This window comes from Theropithecus gelada, chromosome 20, assembly GCF_003255815.1.
Source record: "Theropithecus gelada isolate Dixy chromosome 20, Tgel_1.0, whole genome shotgun sequence".
Classification (NCBI taxonomy): Eukaryota; Metazoa; Chordata; class Mammalia; order Primates; family Cercopithecidae; genus Theropithecus; species Theropithecus gelada.
Genome location: NC_037688.1, coordinates 36,081,582 through 36,107,508, shown reverse-complemented (window position 1 = coordinate 36,107,508; position 25,927 = coordinate 36,081,582). Strand labels below are relative to the sequence as shown.

At 41.3% G+C, this 25,927-nt stretch overlaps 1 protein-coding gene across 3 annotated transcripts in view; it reads right to left on the bottom strand.

The window, feature by feature from the left end:
* WWOX (WW domain containing oxidoreductase) overlaps positions 1–25,927 on the bottom strand; it is a 1,119,552-nt gene that overhangs the window by 787,950 nt on the left and 305,675 nt on the right. For 2 of the 3 annotated variants that reach the window (XM_025369939.1, XM_025369940.1), the window contains one exon: positions 2,368–2,553. The exons of the other annotated variant lie outside the window; for it this stretch is intronic. In XM_025369939.1, the coding sequence (XP_025225724.1) occupies positions 2,368–2,553 (186 nt within the window). The remainder of the gene's footprint in view (positions 1–2,367; positions 2,554–25,927) is intronic. 3 annotated transcript variants of the gene reach the window in all.

The following is a 25,927-nucleotide window of genomic DNA, read 5'->3' as shown; positions in this document are numbered from 1 at the left end:
ACTGTTATCTGAAATTTTTTCACAGCAAGGAAGTCAACTTCTCATTTCACTATGATGTATTCTAGGTACGCAGAAACTCAATTCAGTTGCTCGGATTCCAGATGAGTAACTAAAACACAGTGAAGACACAGGAAGGCTAATAAGTATTTTGCCTTGGGGCAGTCTAGTATAATATTTTCTGCAAACATAGGACTTTATTTTTCCCCCTAACAGGGGGTCTTGACTCCAACGAAGAGATTCTGCCAAGGTTTATGGAGGTAATTAGATATCAACACTTGCATTTTACAGCATGGTTTAGGGCCCTGGGTTCTTGGGTAGTGAGCGAAGTGTTTTCACGTACCGCCTGTGCACCAAGTCACCACGCTCGCTCATGGGAGCCAAGGGATGCAATGCGAAGGTAATACACAAGCCAGCCTGGGGAAATTGCCATTTTGTTAAAACACCTTTAAATAATGTGCAAAGAAGCCGGGCGCGGTGGCTCATGCCTGATAATCACAGCACTTTGGGAAGCCAAGGTGGGCGAATCACAAGGTCAAGAGATCGAGACCATCCTGGCCAACATGGTGAAACCCTGTCTCTACTAAAAATACAAAAATTAGCTGGGCATGGTGGTGGATGCCTGTAGTCCCAGCTACTCAGAAGGTTGAGGCAGGAGAATCGCTTAAACCTGGGAGTCAGAGGTTGCAGTGAGCTGGGATCACGCCACTGCACTCCAGCCTGGCAACAGAGCGAGACTCTCTCTCAAAAAATAATAGTAATAACAACAATGTGCAAAGAATAATTGGAAAGCAGAAAACTAGTGCCAGCCATCAGACAGGAGTGAACACGACAACACATTTCAGGAAGGCCTCCCTACAAACTAAGATAGGTCTAATTCAAGAGTCCAAGTCCCTTCCTTTCAAATTAATCTTTTAAATGAAGCTAAGATTCAGATCTCCAAAGTAGGCATGAATTACACTGTAGTTAAGGAGAGAACAAAGACGTCACACAAAATACCACTTGAGATACAGATTTACAAAGGAGAGTGAGCAGCTGACAATTCAACATAATCTCCCATTAAATACCAGCTCATTTAAACATATCCCGTGGTGCCCTACACATCTGGTGGATGACTGGGGCTGGCAGATTTATTTCTGGAGCTCTCTCTGCTGCCTGCCCCCACAGTAGCCTCCCTCGCCCCTTAACAGGGCCACTCCACTTTCTTTCACAAACCTGGTGTGATTTGCAAAGATAAGGCTGTCCAGATTTTGTTACCACCTAATTACTGGATGTTTCATGTCTTTTAACACAGGGGAGGATTATTACTGGCATTTTCCTTTCATTTCAGCCATCATAAATTTAAAGTGGCAAAAGTAAATCTATCTGCAGTGTGTCACTTGTACCATAAGCCCCTGTGTTTGGGAGTGATAAAGGTTTCAAGCTAACCCTTGGCTGGTCTCTCTCTTCCAAGTCCCAGGGGTTACATTTTATGGAAGTATGATTAAAAAAATAAGCTTCATTCTGGGTCACTAAAACATTTCAGGACTTAAGACGGAGAAGAAGGAAGAAAAAAATGGGCCCCTTTCACATTATTTCTTTTTCTAGCTACTCTGCTAAGAGTGTAAACTCCCCCCCAAAACACACACCAAGCAAACGTGAAAGAGAGATCTCCCTAACACGTATTAAATCCAGCCTCATCCAGCAAGACCTTTGTCTTTTCGGAATATTTCTCTCTAGACAAATAGTTGTTTATCCAACTCTAGAAACAAATATGCTGAAAATACGATGAAATTTTCAAATGTCTTTTTCAGTCAACTGAATATTCTCCTAATGGCAATAGGAAAAAAGTGCCATCTGATGTTTTAATTGAAATTTAAACCAAAAGAGGCATGGCCAGATTTCTAATATGCTCTAACTACAGTACTTCCCTTTCCACAATTACACAGCTAATGTCTGCATCGAATTCCCTAATTTCTCATTATAAAACAATTGGATTTCATCTCGCAGGCTTTAATTGTATTGTTTCTCCTGCTAGAATAACTGCACATTCTTCTTGGTAAGATGTTGAAGTTGTTGAATTACAAATCAATAAAGGTCGCGCCATTCAGATTTCATCAATTATTATTCCATCTCTAAGCAAAATCGATGAGGAGCTTGAAGTACAGTCATAAAAACAATCTTCGTTGCTCTAGACAGTCCTTCTCAACAGTCCCCCTACAATCACACAGACACGCAAAAAAGACCTGGAAAAATTAAGTAAGCCAAGTTGAGTCCACCCACATGTCTCAAGTAGGACTAATGAAAATTATTTTCAGAATGAGAGCCTTGGGGGAATATTAGCTGGTATGAGAAAGGGGATAAGTGAACAAATATGCAATTCAAACCCACCGATGGGACTCTGAGGAGACCACAATGACACGGGCAGGAGCTGAGCGGCACAAAACATCCTGGAGGAGCTGGACAAGGTAGAAGTGCCCCAGATGATTCACTTGAAAGGTGGTCTCCAGGCCGTCTTTGGTGAGACTCCAGGGTAAAGCAAAAGCTGCTGCATTGCACACAAGCACATGAAGAGGCCTGAAAAATAAAATATTCCACATGATGTGAACATAAACACTACAACCAAGCATAATCAATGCTCCTTCAGGAATGAGAAATTCTTTCTCCGTCTTCTAGATTCCAACCATTTAGAAACAGGATACCCTAGAATGTCGCATGGCTTTGAGTGGGCAACTGTCCTTTGTTGCTGAGGATGAGAGGATTTTTAGGACACAGGACTTTCAGTGCGAAAACCAGGACAGTGACAGGCAATCCAGGAAGAGTTGTCACCCTAGTTGGAACTCAGATTCAACCACCTGATTAACTCCGTCTTTCTTAATTCATCCAAGTCTCACTTTGTCTGTAAATAAAAATAGCCCTTAAAATAGTTATGAGTAATAAAGGAGAAATTATGCTGTTAAAAAGGCTGGCATAGGGCCGGGCACGGGGGCTCACACCTGCAATCCCAGCACTTTGGGAGGCCGAGGCGGGTGGATCATTTGAGGTCAGGAGTTTGAGACCAGCCTGACCAACACGGTGAAACCCCATCTCTATCAAAATACAAAAAAAAATTAGCCGGGTGTGGTGGTGCATGTCTGTAATCCCAGCTACTCAGGAGGCTGAGGCCGGAAAATCGCTTGAACCCTGAGGCAGAGGTTGCAGGGAGCTGAGATCATGCCACTGCACTCCAGCCTGACCAACAGAGCATGACTCTATCTCAACAAATAAACAAACAAACAAAGAAAAAACAAAACAACTGACACAGGACCCAGGACTTGGTAGGTGCTAAGCAAGCATAGCAAGGGGGTAAATGCTCTGTCTAAAGAGAAGGTACATATTGTTTAAAGATACAGAATTTCTTGTAGAGATCAGATTAAATGAACATTTTATAAAGAAGCCTAGAGATAGGTAAGTAGAAGCCTGTCATAATATTCTCTTATTTTGTACTCCAGCCTGGGGAACAGAGAGAGACTCCATCTCAAAGAAAAAAAATATATATATATAAATATATATATATATATAGAAGGCTGGGTACAGTGGCTCACCTCTGAAATTCCAGCACTTTGGGAGGCTGAGACAGGATAATCACTTGAGCCAGTATTCTAAACCAGCCTGAGCAACACAGCAAGACCCCATCTCAACAACCACCACCAGAACATTAGCCAGGTGTGGTGGTGTGTGCCTGTACTCCCGCCTACTTGGACCTGAGCCCAGGAATTCGAGGCTGCACTGAGCTATGATCACACCACTGCATGCATTAGAGCAAGACTCTGTCTCCAAATTAAAAAAAAGAAAGACAGTTTTCACATCGCAGTCTAAGAGTTACAAGTTTTTAAAAAACACTGGCATGCAATAAAGGGAAACATAAAGAAAAATCTTTATAGAAATTAAATATTCTGCTCTCTAAAAAAGTAAAACAGAAGTGAAAAATATAAGTAATCATTTAGAGGCCGCATATTTTTACTATATAAACAGTTCTTACATATCTATGAGAGAACCACGTGTCTTCTAAGAGTCTAACAGAAACAGTGACATTAGAAATTTTATAAAACTAGATTACAAATAACCAGTGCAATACTTAACACCTCCAACTACACTAGTAAACATTAAAATATTTTCTATCAAATTAGCATATGTATTCATACTATTATATTTGTATTACCTTGTATAAAGTTGGGGGGTTGCACCCTGGATATTAAGCTGAAAACATGTATCATGAGAATTGAAAGGTTCATATTATTTCACCAAGTAATCCTGTTTCCAAGCAGTAAAGCATGTATGTAGCAGGGGCAGCAGAAATGGCACAGTTAATGTCACTAGGGAGAAGTATTTTATCACTGATAATGTTTAGAACTGTCAGCACATGATTGTAAAAAGCAGATCAACTTTTAGCTAGCTTTGCTGTTGTTTTTCCATTCTATACAAAATGCTTCCCCGTTTTGCGTGCACCTGGGGCAGACCATTCCCATAGCTACCTCCCATCCTTTTGATATGCCACTGCTTCTATAGTGGGTTGAATGGTAGGAATCTGTGAGTTGAATGGTACCTCCCACCCCATTGCTTCCATAGTGGGTTGGGTTGAATGGTAGCGATTTGTGAATGTGACTGTATCTGGAAAAAGAGTCTTTTCAAGTGTGATTAAGCCCACATCTTGAAACAAGATCATCTTGGATTAAGGTGGGCCTTAAATCCAGTGACATGACTATCCTTACAAAAAAGGAGAAGTGGAGAAGGAATACCCACAGAGAAGGAGATGGAAAGATGTAGAGACTAGAGTGACTTAGACACAAGCCAAGAAATTCCAAGGACGGCTGGCAGTCACAAGAAGCTAGGAGACAGGCACGGAACAGATGCTCCTTCGAGCCTCTAGAAGGAACCAACGCTGTAGACCACTTGATTTCAGATGTTTGGTCTCTGAAACTGTAAGAGACTAAAATTCTGTTGTTTCAAGCCACTCAATCTGTGTTAACTTGTTATAATAGTTTTAGAAAACTAATATAGCTTCCAAAATTCTTTCCTAATATTCAAACTTCTTATAAAAGCTTATGCCCAAGAATGCATGATACATCAACTAAAATTATAAAATTCTATATGAACTAGAAACAACCTACTAACATCCAGCAACAGAGGAGTAGATAAACAATGATTAAGCCAAAGATTCCTAAACTTTCTCAATTTAATTGAAAAAGTAGGAAATTAAATTTTATATGTGTGATTCATACCCCATACCCCCCAAAAAGAATTTCCAGATATCCAGTCAGGATTACTTTTTTCTATTTCCTGTTTATGATTTTGGGTATTTTCCAACTTTTCTACAATAAGCATAAACTAATTAAAGAACTTTACTGAAATATAATTCACATACCAAAAAATCTATGTATGTACACTGTACAACTGTTTCAGTATACTCAAATAATTGTATAACCATAACTACATTCTAATTGTATGGCACTTTAACTCAAAAAAAAAACAAAACCCATTAGCAATCACTAGCCACCCTCTACCCACCTACATACACTCTTATCCCCAAAACACCATTAATCTACTTTCTGTCCTATAGATTCACCTATTCTGAACATTGTATATACTAAATGGAACCATAAAATACATAGTCTTTTGTGACTGGCTTCTGTTACTTGGTATGATGTTTGCAAGGTTCATCCATGTTGTAGCATGTATCAATATTTCATTTCTTTTTAATGGGCAGATAATATTCCATTATATGAATATACTGCGCTTTGTTTACCCATTCACCAATGATGGATATTTGGATTGTTTCCGTTTCCATTTATTGGCTACTAGGAATATCACTGCTATGTACATTCATTTGTAAAGTGCTGTGGAAATGCATGTTTTCTTTTCTCTTGAGGATACGTCTAGGAGTGGGATGGCTGGGTCATATGGTAACTCAATGTTTAACTTTTTGAACAATGGCCAAACTGTTTTCCAGTGTGGCCGTACAATTTTACATTTCCACCAGGACTGTATTTGAACTTTCATCTCTCCATGTCTTCCTAAGTATTTGTTATCTGACTTTTTTATTTTAGCCATCCTACTAAGAAGTGGAATCTCATGGTGGCTTTCATTTGCATTTCCCTAATGACTCATGACGTTGAACATCTTTTTATGTATTCATTGGCAATTTGTGTATCACATTTGGAGGAATATCTATTTAGATTTTATGCTTATTTTTTAACTGAGTTTTTATTATTGAGTTGTGAAAGCTCTTTATTCTAGATATAAATCCCTTATTAGATATTTAATTTGTAAATGTTTCCCCCATTCTGTAGATCATCTGTACACTTTCTTGATGGTATCGTTTGTAGCACAAACACTTTTGATTCTGGATCAAACCCAATTTATCTTTTTTTTTTTCTTTTGTCACTTGTGCTGTCAGGGTTATATCTAAGAAATAATGGTCTAAGTCAACATCACAAAAATATACTCCTATATTTGCTTCTAAGAGCTGTACAGTTTTAGCTCTTAAGTCTCTGACCCATTTTTATTTTTTATTTTTATTTTTTGCTATTTTTTTCTATGTAGTTTATGCAAGTGTGATCTAACCTCATTCTTTTGCATGGGGATGCCCAGTGGTTCTAGCATCACTGTTGAAAAGACTATTTTGAATTGTCTTGGCATCCTTGCTGAAAATCAATTTACCATATACATGGATTCATTTCTGGACTCTCAAGTCTATTTTATTACCTATAGATCTATTCTTCTGCTAGTATGACACTGTCTTTATTACTAAAGATTTATGGAAAGTTTTGAAATTGAGAAATGGAGGGCCTTCAATGCTATTCTTTTTCAAGCTTGTTTTGGTTCTTCAGGTTCCTTTGCATTCATATATAAAATGTAGGATCAGCTTTTCAATTTCTGCAAAAAAGTCAACTGAAATTTTAATAGAGATTGCACTAAATTTGTAGATAATTTGGAGAGTTTGGTCAGCTATACAATATTAAATCTTCTGATCCATGAACATGGGATGCCTTCATTGCTAGTATATAGAAATACAATTGACTCAGGCATATTAAACTTATCCTACATTTATCCTGGCCGAACTTGTTAGTTTTAATATTTTTTAAGTGTATTTCTAGGATTTTCTACAGATAAGGTGACTTCATTTGCAAATAAACACAGTTTTACTTCTTTCCAATCTGGATTTTTTTTTTCAGTCTTCTGCTTTTTTGTTTTTTGCCCAATTGCCCTAGCTAGGACTTCTAGCAGAATATTAAATGAAAGTGGTGAGAGTCAATATCCTTGTCTTATTTCTTGATCTTAAGGGGACAGTACTCAATCTTTCAGCATTAAGTATGATGTCAGTTGTGGTTTTTTTGCAGATGCCCTTCATTGAGTTGAGAAAATGCCACTTTGATGCAAGTTTACTAAAAGTTTTCATCAAGACAGAGTGTTGGACCTTTTCAAAATGTGTTTTTATGTGTTTTTATTATACCATATACTATAATGGTATTGACTGATTTTTTAATGTAAAACCAACCTTGAATTCTTTGGATAAATCCCAGTTAGTCATAATGTACAATTCTTTATATATGTGGCTGAATTTGGCTTGCTAGCATTTTGTACAAAATTGTTGTATCTCTATTCATAAGAGAAAGTGATCTAAAGTTTCCTTTTTCTGTGATATCTTCGTCTGGTTCTGTTGTCAGAGTAATAGTTGGCTTCACAGAGTCAGTTAGAAACTGTTTCCTCCTCTTCTATTTTTTAAAAGAGTTTGTGGAGAATTGGTACTTTTTGTTTGTTTTTTGAGATGTAGTCTCGCTCTGTCGCCCAGGCTGAAGTGCAGTGACGTGATCTCGGCTCACTGCAAGCTCCGCCTCCGGGGTTCACCCCATTCTCCTAAGCCTCCCGAGTAGCTGGAACTACAGGCGACCGCCAGCACGTCCGGCTAATTTTGTTTTTGTATTTTTAGTAGAGATGGGGTTTCACCATGTTAGCCAGGATGGTCTCTATCTCCTGACCTCGTGATCCACCCGCCTCCGCCTCCCAGCATGCTGGGATTACAGGCGAGAGCCACCGCGCCCAGCCGATATTAATTCTTTAAGTGCTTGCTGGAAAGTATTCATTAAATTTTAACTAGAAAAACGTATTAAATCACTGTTGTTGTTTGAAGTATTCATGCAAATCTTGTATCACTGGGTAATCCAGATCTCATTAAGAAATTACTCATTCTGTTGCCCCATCTGTTTTCCCACCCATCCCCTACCTAAAACCTCAAAAATCGTGGTGTGGTTGGGGTCACTTGTATTTGTTTGAGAACACCTGTTTTCCACATATGGTGCCCACTACAGTTGTCAATACAGAATCACTCAATGGCCCAGCTACTCTGAAGAGATAGGCACAAATGTTTTGAAGCACCAAGCCTACCTAGTAATATTCATTAGACTCTGCTTCAAATCAAAGCAGAATCTACTAATTTGTAGCAGGGATAACTCATAGATTGTAGTAAGACAGGACTATTGCTAAAAACTTTGTGGGGAAGAGGGAAAGATGGGCAAAGTGAAGAGATGATTTACATTTGAGCTCCTTTCAGGTTGCATCTGAAATAGTATGCTCACTTTTCCAGGACTGTTAGTACTTTTTTTCCTTTTTTGAGTACTAACTATGGGTTAGGAACTTTTGAAGAGCTTTTTGTATTTAAGAACCCTAGGTGACATGTATTATGATTGCCATTTACAGACAGAAATGAAGTATCAGAAATAGCTAACACAGGCCAGGTATGGTGGCTCATGCCTGTGATATCAGCACGTTGGGAGGCCAAGACAGGAGCATCTTTTGGCTCAGGGGTTCAAGACCAACCTGGACAACATAGCAAGACCTCATCTCTACAAAAAATTAAAAAGTCAAAACTAAAAAAAAAAAAAAAAAAAACAAAAAACAGCCTGTGGAATGCACCTGCAGTCTTGGCTACTTGGGAAGCTAAGGTGGGAGGATCTCTTGAACCTGGGAGTTTGTGGCTGCAGTGAGCTGTGATCACCTCACTGGCCTGGGCAACTGAGGAAGAGCAAGACCCTGTCTCAAAATAAAAAAGCTAATATAATGACGCAAACAAGAAAAAAAACAAGGGGGTCACCTGACTTCAAGGCTACTGCACAATACCTTCTGTCTTATAGAAGCTCCCTGGAATGGACAGAGCCAAGTTCTTAGAGAAACTAGCTCAGCCACGTTGTTTTCCTTACCTGACTCATGGCCAGTTAGTTCACCTCCATGAATCTGTATCCTCCCCGGTAAACTAAACATCCTCCTCCCATGGTTGTGAGGGGTAAAGCCCCAGTATCTTGCTAGCCTGCCACGTTAGGTAATTATTACTTCCTTTGTCTCTTTATCATTCACTTTTATGCACAAGACAAAATTAAATTCCTCAAAGGCAGTTTCTGCAGTGTTTACCTATCTCTAAGACAGGCCTGGACACTGGCAATTTTAACAACATACTTCTCAACAACAACAATGTCTCTTCTAGTTACCTTTATTCTTGCCTGTACATTTTCTCAAGAAAATGCAAACCTCAGCAAACCAAGGAACTTGCTACCAAAGACAGGCCTGGAGGCAAGAAACCACAGAGGACCTGGGAAAACCCTTTCCTCTCTCACCAAATTTTAATACCCTTCATTAATGTTAATTGCACAACACCAGAGGCAAAATATGTATCCTGTATCTAAAACTTGTCACCTCTATTAACTAAAAACAGGCTTATGGAATATGAAACTATAAAGTGCTTGACTTTTAATTGTAAAGACACTTAATTGGCTTGTACAAAAGGAAAAGAATTCCTTTTGCCTCACTTTAATGAGGTTTTTATTATTCAAATGACACATTTTGCTCAGTTTTGACTAAAAGCCACTGCAATTCAAAAGGTTCTGAGATGATGAATATTTACAGACTATCAAAAGGAAAAGTTCAAACTACAAAGACGGAATGGAAACAAAAATAGTATCTTTCCAAAAACTGATGTTATTAGTCAGCACTTTAAGGAGTTGATTTTTTTTTCCTTCTTGGGTGGATTCTCATCTGTGAGGGGTGATTAAGGGCAGAAAAGGTTGTCCTCCTTCTTTAGAGCCTGAGATTCCAATGGAGGGCAGCCTGCACGTTCTCCATGGCTCTCATCTATCCACACATAAAGCCCCTACACCTTACTGATGAGTAGCCCCATGGCATTCTCTGTGCCTGCTGACTGTGGGGATGGTATTTACAAACAGCAACCCCTTCAACTAGAGCCAATGCATTCCTTCTGGGCCAGAGGACATCCCCTCAGTAGTTAAGGTGTTAGTGGTGGGGGCAGGGGTTGTCATCAATGGGAGTGACAATGGGCCAAGATATCTCATGACAGAGCCAGGCTGTCTGGCAAGAGTGGACTTAGGTGGCAGTTCCTACTGCAAAGGGACCAGCCCCTACCCTTTTTTAACCCCTCAAGATCCCTACCACTGACTACCCCATCTCTTTCTAGCATTTTCTATCTTTCTCAAACCCCCTTTGTGAAATAATAACAGAGGAAATTATGACAGTGACAGAAATCTAACCTAACCGACTCCATCTTGTCTTTAGTCCCATAGGTTTATCAGAGGCATTCAAACCACAGCGACTCCATTTTGAATATGGGCTGGAGAAAATAAGATTGAGACCTACTGGGCTGCATTCCCAGGAGGTTATGTCATATGCGTCCACCAAACAGGCTTTGTGTGAGCAATAAAGCTTTTTAATCACCTGGGTGCAGGTGGGCTGAGTCCGAAAAGAGAGTCAGCGAAGGGAGATAAGGGTGGGGCCGTTTTATAGGATTTGGGTAGGTAAAGGAAAATTACAGTCAAGGGGGTGTTGTTCTCTGGCAGGCAGGAGTGGGGGTCACAAGGTGCTCAGTGGGGGAGATTTTCAAGCCAGGATAAGCCAGGAAAAGGAATTTCACAAGGCAATGTCATCACTTAAGGCAAGGACCGGCCATTTTCACTTCTTCTGTGGTGGAATGTCATCGGTTAAGGCAGGGGCAAGGCATTTTCACTTCCTTTGTGATTCTTCAGTTGCTTCAGGCCATCTGGGCGTATATGTGCAAGTCACAGGGCATGCAATGGCTTGGCTTGGGCTTAGAGGCCTGAAAGTTAGGTATTCTAAGTTACAGGATGAGATAGGAGACAGGAGGTCAGCGCAAGATACAAGTCATAAAGACCTTGCTGATAAAGCAGCGTATGGCAAAGAAGCCAGCCAAAACCCACCAAAACAAAGATGGCAACAACCTGTGGTCATCCTTACTAGTCATTATACACTAATATGAATCCATTAGCATGCTAAGAGACACTCCCACCAGCTCCATGACAGTGTATACATGCCATGGCAACATCAAGAAGTTACCCAGAATGGTCTAAAAAGGGGAGGAACCTCAGTTCCAGGAACTGCCTACCCCTTTCCCTGTAAATTCATGAGTAATCCAACCCTGGTTTAGCACATAATCAATAATTAACTATACATATCCTTAGTCCAGTAGCCAAAGTTCCTGCTCTACCTATGGAGTAGCCATTCTTTTATTCCTTTACTTTTTTAATAAACTTACTTTAATTTTATGAACTTGCCTCAAATTCTTTCTTGCCCAAGATCCAAGAATTCTCTCTTGGGGTCTGGATCAGGACCCGTTTCCAGTAACTGGATAGCTGTCTTTGGTTATTCCTGGGCATGGGCCAAGCTAACTTTGGGAGAAATTTTGTTCATAGTTTAAATAACAGCTTTTCGCCAAATCTAAACTGTTCTTGTAAAATCAATGAAAGGCCACCACATTAGGATGAGACAGGGTTGAGTTCCAAACAATTACCAGCCGTTATTCCAGAGGTCACAAGATTTGCAACTTTCTCGATTATTCCTGCAGATGACTACTGCTGTAGAACCTAAGATTGGCTTTTGAGATGTCTTTTCAGATGTTTCCATTTTTTTAATTTTTGTTTTAGACAGTTTCACTCTGCATCGTATGCTGGAGTGCAGTGGTGCAATTGGCTCACTGCAACGTCCACCTCCTGGGTTTAAGTGATTCTCGTGCCTCAACCTCCCGAGTAGCTGGGATTACAGGTGCACGCCATCACACCCAGCTAATTTTCGTATTTTCAGTAGAAACAGGGTTTCACCATGTTGGCCAGGCTGGTCTTGAACTCTTGAACTCAAGTGATCTGCCCACCTCTGTTACACACATCCATATGAAGAGACCACCAAACAGGCTTTGTGTGAGCAATAAAGCTTTTTAATCACCTGAGTGCAGGCAGACTGAGTCCAAAAAAAAGGGTTAGCAAAGGGAAATAGGGGTGGGGCAGTTTTATAGGATTTGAGTGGGTAGTGGAAAATTACAGTTAAAGGGGATTTTCTCTTGCAGGCAGGGGCGGGGGTCACAAGGTGCTTGGTGGGGAAGCTCCTGAGACTCACTGTCCAGGAGAAGGAATGTCACGCGGTCAAATGATCAGTTAGGCTGGGGAAGGAACAAAGCAGAATGATGGAATGTCACCAGTTAAGGCAGGAACTGCCTATTTCACTTCTTTTGTGGTTCTTCAGTTGCTTCAGACCATCTGGATGTAGACATGCAGGTCACAGGGGTTATGACGGCTCAGCTTGGGATCAGAGGCATGACAACCCCAGCCTCCCAAAGTACTGGGATTACAGGGCTACACCATTGCATCAGCCAGATTTTTGCATTTCTAACAACAGGGTGGCTCCACCTGGACCTGCCAACCAGTCCTGTGGCCCCTACCCAGGAACTGACTCAGCACAGGAGGGCACCTTCGATTCCCTGTGATTTCATCTTCAAGTCAACAAATCAGCACTCCCGGATCACTCACTGGCTCCCTATCCACACGTCTCCTTAAAGACTCCGATCCCTGAATTCTCTGGGAGACTGATTTGAGTAATAAAACTCCGGTTTCCCATACAGCTGGCTCTGTGTGGATTAAACTCTTTCTCTCTTTGCAGTTCCCCTGTCTTGATAAATCAAGCTCTGTCTAGCCAGCAGGAAAGGAGAACCCATTAGGCGGTTACATTTTCCTCTCCACTGGCTCATTCTTACTGCGCATCAGCTCAATCAGATCTTTCTGATCAACAGGTAAGGAAAAATGAGAACAGAAGGAAAGAAATGAAGAAAATAGGGTGAAAAAGACAAGGGCTGGAAAGAGAAAAAAGGACATTCACTTGACCTAGGCAGGTTGCACTAGCCTCACTCTTCCCATTTATGGTCTATAGTTTTGAAATATTCATCTCCATTTAGTCTCCTTCCCTGCCCCAAAGGTACTTCTCATCAGTTGAATGAATTCCATTCCATCACCATCCAGAACTTCTCAAAACTGGCTGGAGAGCACTGGCTTCTCAACTCATCAATCCAACAACCTCCTCTCTGCTGAGACTAGACTGCCCTGTTGCAGAGGATCCTCCCTCACTTCTGGCTCACTTTCCCGTCCTGGCTTCTGTGATACCGTCCACTCTTGGACCTCCCAATGTTACCACCGCCCCATCTTTTGTCTCCTCCAACCCTTCCTCTTTTGCCCATTGTTCCATCATCAATCTCTTTTGATTCAGTCTCTAAAATCTTCCCTGCAGCACTTTCATCCAAATCTATGACTCCAAACAAAACCTCCATGAAGACTTCAAACCCTTAGCTCTAGTCGCTGTATTCTTTCCAAGTTCCAGAATCTCATTCCCACCTGTCAGTCTTATCTTCCCGGATACATTCCCACAAATTCAGGGTCAACATGCCTAAATCGAAACTCTTCATCTTCTCTCCTCACATCTCCTACCTTTCCTGATACCCTTATTTCTGTAATGGCTGGTATTTGCAAACCAGTCACTTGATTACAAACACTTAGGAAACAATGTGCTATCCCATCTTCTCCTTTAGTCTCTATGACTGGCCAAGCTCAGGATCTCTAGGCTTATTAGGCAACCCTAATAGACTGTCCCATGCCCTACATTTCCACAGAGGTAGGCACTACCATGCTCCATCTGCATCTTACCCACTCCGAACCACTGCGAGCATGAACTCCTCCAGATACTGTACATTGCCAGAGGGCACCCTCACATCTGGGAAATCATCACCCCCACACACGTGCTCTCAACAGGAGGACCAACTCGGTGATACAATTCCTTCTCCATAGCTCCCCATGGAATCGGGCTGAAACAGATTTCCAGCAGAAACCATAGCCTGCTTCCCTCTCTGCTCTCTTCTGGGAACAGCCCCCTAATCGATCATATGAACAAGAATCCCCATCCCAGGCTCAGCTGCTAGGATCACCAACCTAAGACAACCACTGTCATTCCATGTTTCTAGCTCTGTTCCCTTTAGGTGTAGTCACTGGAATAGCCCACACCTGGTCTTATCACCTCTATATTCTCTTACTTGACTTTTCATGAATACTGGTTAAAGCCCAGTTAAACTTACTAAAACACTATTCTAATCTTACCTACCCATTCTCAAAAACTTTTAATGGTTCCTAAATGTCTGCTAAATTAAACACAAAGGCATCCTGACATTCAGGTCCCTCTGAACAATAGCCCCAACTAAACCCCTCTCTCCAGGCAGGCTGAATCATCCACTGCCCCATGGATGAGTATGCCCCTCACTTGATTAGGTCTGGGTCTTTATCCATGCCATTCCCTCTGTCAAATTCCTAATTGTTCTTCAAGGTTTTACTCAAATATTATTTCACTGAAGAATTTTCCTTCTAATCAACACCTTGATTAGCCCTCTTTAAAATCATTACCAATATATAAACACACAATGGCATATTACTCCACATTAAAAATAAACAAACTACTACTAATGGATAGAACAATATGGATGATCTCAAATGCACTGTCCTAGGCAGGGTCACAATGACTCCCAACGCTCCCTGTTTCCTGGTATTCATACTTTTGTGTAATCCCCTTACCTCGAGGGTGGGGTAGACCTAGCAATTTGCTGCTAACCAACAGAATATGGAAAAAAATGATGGACAATTCTTCTGAGATTAGTTTACAAAAAGATTCTGGCTTCTGTATCACTCCTGTTCTTGTTCTCTTGCTTACTCAATCCAGCATAAGCTAATTGCTATGTCATCAACTGCCTCATGGAGACGGCCACATGGCAGGGAACTGAGGCTGGCCTCTGGTCAATACTCAGGAATTATAGCTTTCAGTTTAATGCTCATGAGGAACTGACCTCTGCCAACAGCCATGCATGATGTTAGGTCCTTTCACAGTCACTCCTTGAGATGATCTTGGCCTCAGCTGACTTATCTCTTTTTTTCCTTTTTTTTTTTTTTTTTTTTTTTTTTTTGTGATGGGACCTTGCTCTTTCACCCAGGCTGCAGTGCAGTGGTGTGATCTCAGCTCTCTGCAACCTCTGCCTCCTATTTTCAAGCTATTCTCCCGCCTCAGCCCCCCAGGTCACTGGGATTACATGCATGTGCCACCATGCCCAACTAATTTTTGTATTTTTAGTACAGACAGGGTTTCACCATGTTAGCCAGGTTGCTCCTGAACTCCTGACCTCAAATAGTCCACCCACCTTGACCTTCCAAAGTGCTGGGATAACAGGAGTGAGCCACCATGCCCAGCCCCCAGCTGACATCTTGACTGCAGCCTACGAAAGATCCTGAGCCAGAAAGAACCAGCCAAACTGTCCCTAAATTCCTGAGTCACAAAAACACAAAGTAGGAAAAATAACAGTCCCCCAAAGAAGTCCACATCCTAACCCCTACAGCCACGAAACATATTACCTTACATGGTAAAAGATGCTGCAGACTGTGGTCAAGGGTAAGACCTTGTGTGTTAAGCTGTTCTTGAATTGCAATAAAGAAGTAACTGAGGCTGGATAATTTATAATGAAAAGAGATTTAATTGGCTCCGATTCTGCAGGCTGTACCAGCGGCATGTGCTTGGCTTCTGGTGAGGCCTCAGGAGGCTTACAGTCATAGCAGAAGGAAAAAGGGGAGCAGGCAACTAACCTGGTGAGGGCAAGAGCAAGAAAGGAAGGTGCCAGATATCATGTGAACTCACTCATCACCAAGGGGACGGCCTTAAATCATTCATTAGGGTTTCGCCCCCATGATCCAAATACCATCCTGCACACCCCCCGCCAACACTATGTTTCAACACGGCATGTGGAGGAGAAAAACATACAAACTCTATCACCTTGAGACAGGGAGCTCATGCTAGATAATCTAGGCGAGCCCAGTGTCATCACAACAGTCCTGAGATCTTTTCCCAATTGTGGCTAGAAGGAGATGGGGCTGCAGGGCTAAGGTCAGAGAGATACAACGTGCTGGTTTTGAAGATGATGTGGGTGACCTTTAGAAGCTGGAAAAGGCAAGGAAACAGATTCTCCCTGGAGTCTCTAGAAATCAGCAGAGCCATATTGACACCTTAATTTTAGCCCAATGAGACCCAAGACAAACCTTTAACCTACAGAGCTGTCAGATAATAGCTTTGGGTTTTAAGCACATAAGTTCGTGGTAATTTATTACAACAGCCATGGAAAACTAATAAAGTGAGATAGTATGTTTGCTGTTTTAAGTCACTAAGTTTTGGGGGTAATTTAGCAGCAACAGACAAATAGTGCATGCATTATGCTATGTGAACGAAACCAAACTCCAAAAGCAACACACAGAATATTTCTGTTTACATAACGTTCCAGAAAAGACAAACAACTAGGGACGGAAAAAAGATCAATGGTTCCCAGGGGCTAGGTGTGAGAGGGAGGTGTGACTACAATAGGGCACAGAGGACATTTGGGGGGTGATGGCACTGTTCTATACCTTGACTGTAATGATGGTGGCTCTATGACTGTGTTTGTCATAATTCATAGTGAAATTTGCCCTATTGTACAGTGCTAGCTGTAAAACTCACTTCATTTAAATTTTTTTTAAACTAATAGGACTTTCTGTATTTCTGAAAGCACTCATCACATCCTACCTGGAATGAGCCACTGTGTATGTATCTGTGAATAAACCACACCCAGTGGGACTTTAGCAACAGGGTCTCACTCATCTGTTTTTGGAGTGACTTCAAGAGCTACAAGCAGCAGCCTTATAACGTGGCATTAAGAAATCAGAGAGAGGTAAGATGCTTGAGCTTCAGCCCATCTCCAAACTGGCTCTCATCTGTACAGTAGAAAAATTAGCATATTTTAAATCACAGTACTTTCTGTTCCCTGCTTACACTCTTATACCCAGTGCTTACCTGCCTTTCTTGAGTGGTCCACTGAGATGGGACTGACAGAATCCTTCACTTGGTCCCAGATGGCCATCCTACATGTCGAACCCTCCCTACCTCCCAAAGGTGACTCAGGAGACTCTTCCTTTCTCCGGGAATTCTTCCCTTGCTCTTCATCTGCAAATTAGCTGTATCTCCCTCTTCAAAAGTTCTTGCATGCTTTCCCAAGACCTTTTATAAGGTCAAGAAGACAGGCACAACTAAATGACACAAGTTTCTTCAACTTCTTACCAATACATAGTTACATAGGACAGGAGATTGAGCTGTTATTCTAGTTTCCTGTGATGCAGTCTTTCTGCTCCTTAGCTCAGCTAGGTCCAAGTTCTTGTCTCACAACCAGGAAGAATTAGGCATGCAGACACTGGATAATGAGTGGAGTCGAATTTATTAAGTAAAAGGAAAACTCTCAGTGGAGAGGGAACATGGTAGGGGTGGTTCCCCTACCTGAAGGCAATAAAGTTGCCCCATGTGGCTGGGTCTGGGGCCTTATATTAACTCAGAATGGGGAGGACATACTAATTAGTTTGCGAGCGGGCACAGAAGGTTAAACTAAAGGCAACACTCAAAGGTGGGCACGACAGTGTAGGAAACCAGTTAGGGAAGGGCAGGTATATGTAAAATAGGTGAAAGGTGGGGATCAATCAGGAGAGTGCATCAAACAATAAGACAAGTTCTCACCATGGTCTAAGGATTTAACTTGTAGCTTGGCTTTCAGTCTTTAAACTGTCTTCTACTTGGAAGTGGGGTTTCACCAGGGACGCGCTCCTATCTGCCTAGGCATTTGGCTGCCTCCTGCCACTGTCACCTGGACTTTTTTTAAAGTACCCATTAAGGCACCATATACCAGTCATACCAACTTGAGCAGGGCCAGGGGACTTGGCTTTCAATTCTCCTTGGGATATGTCCATTCCTACATTACCTAACACTTTCTACCATGAGCCATAATCTGTATGGGTAAATGTTATCTCTACGGTAGACAGTAATCAATGCCCACAGGAAGTGCGTGTTTGCCCAGAGTCAAGATGTGGTGAGAAGTAAACCTTTTGTATGCATCTGGACAGACACATCTGAATCAATGCTATTTTCCTTATGGCATTTGGTCTACAGGACATCGAATAGCCATGTTTCACAATACATCACTGAAGCGGGAGGGAAAAAGTCGATGCGGTTCTAGTTGATCAAGAAAGAGTCATTTATGCTGTGGAGACAAGACCAGCCCATTAGGACTCAAGGAACCCAAGAATGAGACCTACCATTTCAAACCTGAGATGAGAAAGGTGCTTTAAAAAGTCTAGGAGCAGTAGTGGCCACCACCATGGGGTTGAGTTACAGAGAAGATATGTAAGTGAAATTGCTAACATGCTCCCCCAAAGTGAGGCAAGATTTTGCAGGTTAAATAAACATTCTTCAGAATGTTAACATAATTATGGCTTTGGGGGATTCCATTTCAGACACAGCAAACGAATGAGCTGAGTGGAATGTTATGTAAAGGGAAATACTTTCCAATCCCTCCTGGAAGCAGAATGTCACACCATCTGGGGCATTTCTCAACCAAGCTGCAAGAATTCATACTATCTGGAAATACTCTGAAATTCAATAGAAAGGGCCTAAGGACCCACAGACTTCTAAGAAACTTCTTAGTCTTTGCTGGTGTTCAGCTGTCTTTTCTCCCAGAAAAGGGAGAAAAATACTGTAGAATTCTAAGTTTGACCCCTGCTTAAACAGCTAGAGGTGGTTTTCTGAAATCATGGATGGCAGCATACACTGAACATAGCAATTCCCTTCAACAGCTACCTCAGTCCAGGTAAGGTCAAATCTACTTCAGCAATCCACCAAGGCCACAGCTGCCCAAAATGCAGCATGTGTGCCACTAGCAAAACTCAAGATGATTTTAGGTAGCATCCAAGGAGTTTAAAAAAAATTATTCATATCCGGCCAGGCGCAGGGGCTCATGCCTGTAATCCCAGCACTTTGGGATGCTGAGGCGGGTGGATCACTTGAGGTCAGGAGTTGGAGACCAGCTTAGCCAACATAGTAAAACCCCATCTCTACTAAAAATACAAAAACTAACCAGGCGTGATGGCACACGACCGTAATCCCAGCTACTCGGGAGGCTGAGGCAGGAGAATCGCTTGAACCTGGGAGGCGGAGCTTGCAGTGAGCCAAGATCGCGCCACTGCACTCCAGCCTGAGAGACAGAGTGAGACTCCATCTCAAAAAAAAACAAAAAAATTATTTATATACTTTTTGGGAGGCCAAGACAGGCAAATCATGAGGTCAGGAGCTTGAGACCATCCTCACCAACATGGTGAAACCATCTCTACTAAAATATAAAAAATTTGCTGGGCGTGGTGGCACATGCTTATAGTCCCAGCTACTTAGTAGGCTAAGGCAGGGGAATCACTTGAACCTGGGAGGTGGAGGTTACAGCGAGCTGAGATCGCGCCACTGCACTCCAGCCTGGTGACAGAGCAAGACTCCGTCTCAAAAAATATATATATATAAATATATATATATTTATATGCTGTAATGTAATGGAAATTACATCATCATCCTCTCAAAATCAATTTCTCAAATATTCCTGTAAAGGATTTCTTAAAATTGGTACCAATAAACATTAAATAATAGTAAACTGATGCAGTGATTTTGCAAAAATGACCATATAATTGGCTTAAGTTTGAGAAAGCGACATTGAAAGATACGCAATACGAAGTGCATCTTTTAGAAAGAACGGACAAACATGAGCGATCTTCTTTCACGTGAGACACCCTCAGAAAATGTTAGTCATTCTATTGAGAGAATGAGAAACATGAATCCCAGTTAAAGAGTATCTTTTGTGTGATATGTTCATAACAGAATTCTTTTGTTTAGTGCAATTCTCGCAGGTCAGAGAGGTATGAGACAGATAAGATGGCATGACAAGGAAAACTCACTTTGTCACCTGTGTCTGTCTCTCATTATGTGTGTGGCCCTGAGGAAGGTGAATAAACCGCTCTGAGCCACAGCTGCGTCCCCTGTACGAGGGAATGATAATGTCCACCTTGTTTGACAGCCACAAGAATTAGAGAAAATATATAAAAAGCCTAGCATCAGCCTTGACAGAGATGGTGCCTAAAAGAGGGTATTTCCTTTTTCCTCAAATGCTCATTCCACTTTGGGGATATGGTACCCACCAATAATTGACAGATTAAAAAAACATATACATTGTCTTCTACATTTATAAGATACTTATGTATTATTTCTGTTGCCCTTATTCAATATCCCTGGTAGAGAATGTCCTGAATAAATATTCAAGGAAACAGAGCAAATAAAACAAGAGAAATATCAACACAAAAAATCAATATCAGCTTTGGTGGCCAATGACCATCAGCTGTGCTTCTAAATTTGAAAGGACCTTCACATGTCGAGAATTTGACAGACACCATCAAGTATTAAAATAATAATTAACTGGGAGTGGATTCTGCTGTCAAGATAACCTAGCCACATTTAATTAATTTTTTTTTTATTTCAGTTGGAATAGAGAAAATAATCCAAAACAATTACCCAGAGTGGAGTGCAGCACTGGCTGTGTCCCCTGGAGACCACCAGGAATTTTTCATTTCATGCACCATTTGCAACTTCTTAGAGTGAATTCCAGAACATCAGTACATACACTTAACAGAAAATGGAAATACTCTTGTTTTTGCCATTTCCTTAAATTTTTGCCTCATGTCCATTACCTTGATTATATTTTCCAATCCCATCATCAGCAGTCCCAACAGCAAAATCTCAACCTCACTGATTCTAAAAGGGGGGAAATGTAAAATAGAAGTCCATCCACATGCTCTCCAAGATGGTTTTCTAGGGAAAATGCATCCGTGTGATAATTGTGCCCCAATGGCACTTAGTGCAATGGGCATGATATCTGACATGCAGGTCTGATTTCTTGGTGTTGCAGTTCTGGTTGTTTTTAAATTTTTCTCCTGCCCTTTACATTCAGCACTTGATTGCCTGTGTTCCGGCTTCCTGGGGACATTTAATAAAATGGACAATCAACTGTAAGTGCAATAAGGATGGGGGCTGGTGGGGAAAGTAAGAAAAAGTAACTTCAACTACACTCATGACCTAGTAGCCTCACTTGAACATAGTGCCCTTGGATGGAAAAGATGTAAATTAACCCAAGTTTCTCTTGGCAAATTCCCATTTGTTCATCTAATAAATGTATCATAGTCTCATCCTAAAGAAATTCAATAGTGATATGAAAGACATTTGATAGGCCAGAGTAGAATTTAGCAAACTCCGCAAGAGAAAGTGAGTATGATTCATACAAATAGAAGAAGGGAAAGAGCTAGCAGATGAGGAAGGTTAGGGTGGCATTATTTAAACAGGGAATTGGTTCTTTCTGTGATCCTCAGCTTCTCATGCCCAAAATGGATTACGTCTTAATAATGGGCCCAAAACCCCTGAAGGATAGAGATGGTATCTGAAGTCATCCTGTGCTCTCACACCTAGGATTATGCTTGGCATACAACAGAATTTTGTTGAATTACAAAATCCCCCCCAAAATAGCAAGATACCACTGGCGAAATCTCCCTGCATCTTTGATCATACTAAGTTCACAGTTGTCTCTTTAAAACACTGCATACAATCAGTACTTTTTAAAAAAAACCCGGAGTCCCTCCCTCTGTTAACATTATCCACAACACAGTCATTTAGGTACCATTTGCTTAATTTAAGGACCATCTGTGTTTATAAAATTACACTGGAAACTAACTCATCTATACTTCTTAGCTTAGCCTCGCCCTTTGCAAAAACTTCTGCTAAGTGGGGTTGCTCTTCTGATTTTAGGTTTTAAAAAATGAATATACGTTAAGATAATAGACTATTTGTCTTGGTGAACTGTGGGAAACTCTGCTCTGTGGTTCACAGAGCTCATGCAATTAGGTTGATCCGCAGTGCGAGTAATTAAGTGAAGGTCCATGCAGCCTTCAAACACATCCGTGGCTAAGTAGTGAAAAGTATCCAGGAAACTTGAGTGAAGGGCTAGAGCTGGCAGTAAATTACTTGACAATGCCTAGGCAGAACACATTTACTCTCAGAACTGAAAACTTTGCCTTTGACTATGCTTTCCTTGTGGGAGAATCTGGGTAGCCTCCATGCCAAGCAGTGCCTCATCCAGGGCCTGGCACAGGGGGGATGACTGGTATTTGTCAACAGCGCTTCTATTAAAATAATACCTGGGCCTCCTGAATACATAAAACGCATCCCTCAAAGCATTTTACTCACTTGGTAAGTGAGGAAAATAAAGGCAATAAACAAATAACGAGTCTTCCTGAAAACACATTAGCATTGCTACAAATTAACATTACATTTTGTAGGCATAAAGCAATACTAAGCAGCATTACAAGCCATTATTTAAGAACTTCTGCAGTGTCATGGATGCATAAATTCTGCAGAAAAATCATGGGAAGGGAACATTAATTTTTTAATAAATTTATAGAATAGTTTTAAGTACCAGGTGATATCATTCACATCATGCAAAAAGAGTTTAAGTACACTTTATACAGTTTAATGCAGGTAGGGGGCTTAAATAGGTGGTGGCAGAGGTGAACTTACATGAACAATAAGAAAAAAATTGTTTGGGGAATGTGCTTAAGCACATGGTCAAGTCACTCAAACAATAAAACATCTCATGCATTTTGTACATCTCCCTTGCCTATGACGACTCTTTCCTCTGTTTTGCCTAGAGATATATGGAGCTGTAATAGAGTTCAGAAGCCCCTGACAGCTGTGTGCTGCCATTCAGACCTGAAAGATTCCATGTTATGATAAAAATTAATGTACTCTGACATCCTCTGGGACTTTCTGGGCCCTGGGAATAGCTAATGAAGAAATACAACCTTGCTGGAGAATGGCACTTGGCTCCGGAGTTGAGGCTTAATTCACATGTGGTAGTGGTGTGGTCCCCCTGTCACCAGCTGCACAGCAACCAGACCCCAGGGCCAATGGGAGCCAGTGCTGATTGGTTAGAATTATTTCCCAGGTCAGGAGAGGTCAAATAAGCAAAACGCTTTACAAAATAATTGAGCCCAACTTAGATTCAGCCTGTCACTTCTTAAACCAAAAATGAGTCACGCAACCCCTTGTCTCCTGTTGGCTTTGATCGTGGACCTGTAAGTTTTTCCCCAAGAAAAATGCTTCCTCAGTGACTGTACCAATAACGGGCATGTCCCAGGGAACTCTCCTTCAAGAGGGGCTCAGAAAGGGGGTTGGTGTTGAGCTTGGGGGAAGTACTGAAGCCTCCAATTTCAATGGACCTCCGATCCTACCTTCCAACATGTTTACTGCAACCTCCCACCACCCACGATGTTCACAAATAAGGTATAATCACAATAATGTTCATAGCAGCATCATTTATAGTAGCCAAAATGTAGGAACAACAGAAATATCCACCAACTGACAACCAGATAAACAGATATGGCACACCCACACAATGGAACATTTTTCAGCCATAAAAAGAAATGAAGTACTGATTTTTGCAATAGCACAGACGAACCTCTAGAACATTATGCTAAGTGAAAGCCCATCACAAAAGACCACGTGTTGTCTCATTCCACTCATATGAAACATCCAGAATAGGCAAACAGGTAGAGATAGAAAGCAGACTGGTGATTGCCTTGGGGCTGGAGGAAGTAGGGATGGAAAATAACTGCTAATTGTCATGGGATTTCTTTTTGGGTTGAAATTGTTCTGGAATTCAAAAGTGGTAATGTGATGTAACTTCATGAATGTAGTAAATATCACTGAATTGTACAGCTTAAAATAATCAATTTTGGCTGGCACAGTGGCTCATACCTGTAATCCCAGCACTTTGGGAGGCCGAGGTGGGCGGATCTAGAGGTGAGGAGTTCAACAGCAGCCTAACGAACATGGTGAAACCCTGTCTCTACTAAAAATACAAAAATTAGCCTAGCATGGTGGCAGGTGCCTGTAATCCCAGCTACTCAGTAGGCTGAGGCAGGAGAATTGCTTGAACCCAGGAGGCAGAAGTTGCAGTAAGCCAAGATCGTGCCATCACACTCCAGCCTGGGTGACAGAGCAAGACTCTATCCCAAAAAAAAAAAAAAAAACAAAAACAAAAACCCACGGAATTTTATTGTACGTAAATTATGTCTCAATTAAAAAAAAAAATCCCTGGTCTCTGAGAAATCTTTCCTGACATTCTCAAAATGCATTAAGTAGCCTTCAGCAGGGTTCCTCACCCTCTCCCTAAAGCAGCCTTAAGGTCTCTCTCCAGATTGTCCCCTAAAACATATACACTCCCACCCTACCAAGACAGGATACAAGACACAGTGAGTTCCATAAAAATAGGCTGCTCTTTTTTTAGACCATCAATGGGCTACACAAAGCTCTAGACCAGAATATTATTTCAGCCTATTAGAATTTTACCATGTCAAGTTGAATTTATTCTCAATATCTGAATTTTGGCTATTATAAGAAATATTAGGTGCAAAATTTTTAAACTTGGTTTTTCTTAAAATATTCAGTCTTTTCCAATTTATTAATTTACTGTCTTCACTAAATGATTAAGGAAAATGTAGAAAAAAGTGCTATTAGAAAAAATATCTTGCAAAAAATTTGAATATTTGAACTATTTCTGCACACACATATTTAACATTTTTCCTACAGAACTTCTATCATTCTCTTCAAAGAAAAATACAAGACAGCTGGACATGGCTCATGCCTGTCATCCCAGTATTTTGGGAGGCAGAAGCAGGAGGACTACTTGATTCCAGAAGATGGAGACCAGCCTGGACAACATAAGGAGATCTCGTCTCTACAAAAATAAAAAGTAGCCGGCATGATGGTGCACATCCTGAGTACTCAGGACGCTGAGTGGATCACTTGAACACAGGAGGCCGAGGCCATAGAAAGCTGTGATCGTGCCACTGTACTCCAGCCTGGGTGACAGAGCCAGCCCTACCTCAAAAACAAATAACAAAGTGTTATTCTGATATATGAATTATAGTGTTAATTGAGGGGTAAGTGTATTCATTGATATAAATTTAATGATCTCTTGGATTTGCTTTAAAAGCAAATGCCCAGTGTACACTCCAGAATAATCCCTTCTTTCCTTCCTCCAGTCCTCCCTTTCCTGTTCCCTTTCTACCTGCTCCCTTCCCCCTTTTCCTCCCTCCCTCCCTCTAAGCCTCCTTGGGATGGTAAGAGAAAAACCAAGCTGGATTCATGGGCCAAGTTGGGAAATATAACTGTAAACCACAGAAACTCAAACGCTTTTTCCAAGTCTTCCTTCTGTCCAGCCATTCATTCATTCATCCATCCATCCATCCATCCATCCATCCATTAACAATGCAGAACAGATAAATTAGAATCCTGGGGGTGGCAACCAGACTGCAGTGTTCAAGGATTCCCAGCTGATTCCACACACAGCCAGGCTGGGGAATCGCCTTGTCAGTTTCTCAGGAGTTTTCAGATCTGAGGTGGGAAATCAAGGCACTGCTGGTGCATTCCACTAAGATCCATTTCCCAAGCTGTGTAATTTGTCACCTTATGCATAACTTGTACTTCTGAGACAACCGGAGACCTTTTTCTCCCTTCTGCTTTTGGTTATCAATTATTGCATAAAGTCAGCTCAAATGTCTTTTTTTTTTTTTTTTTTTTTTTTTTAGAGGGGTTCTTCCCTTTTGCCCTG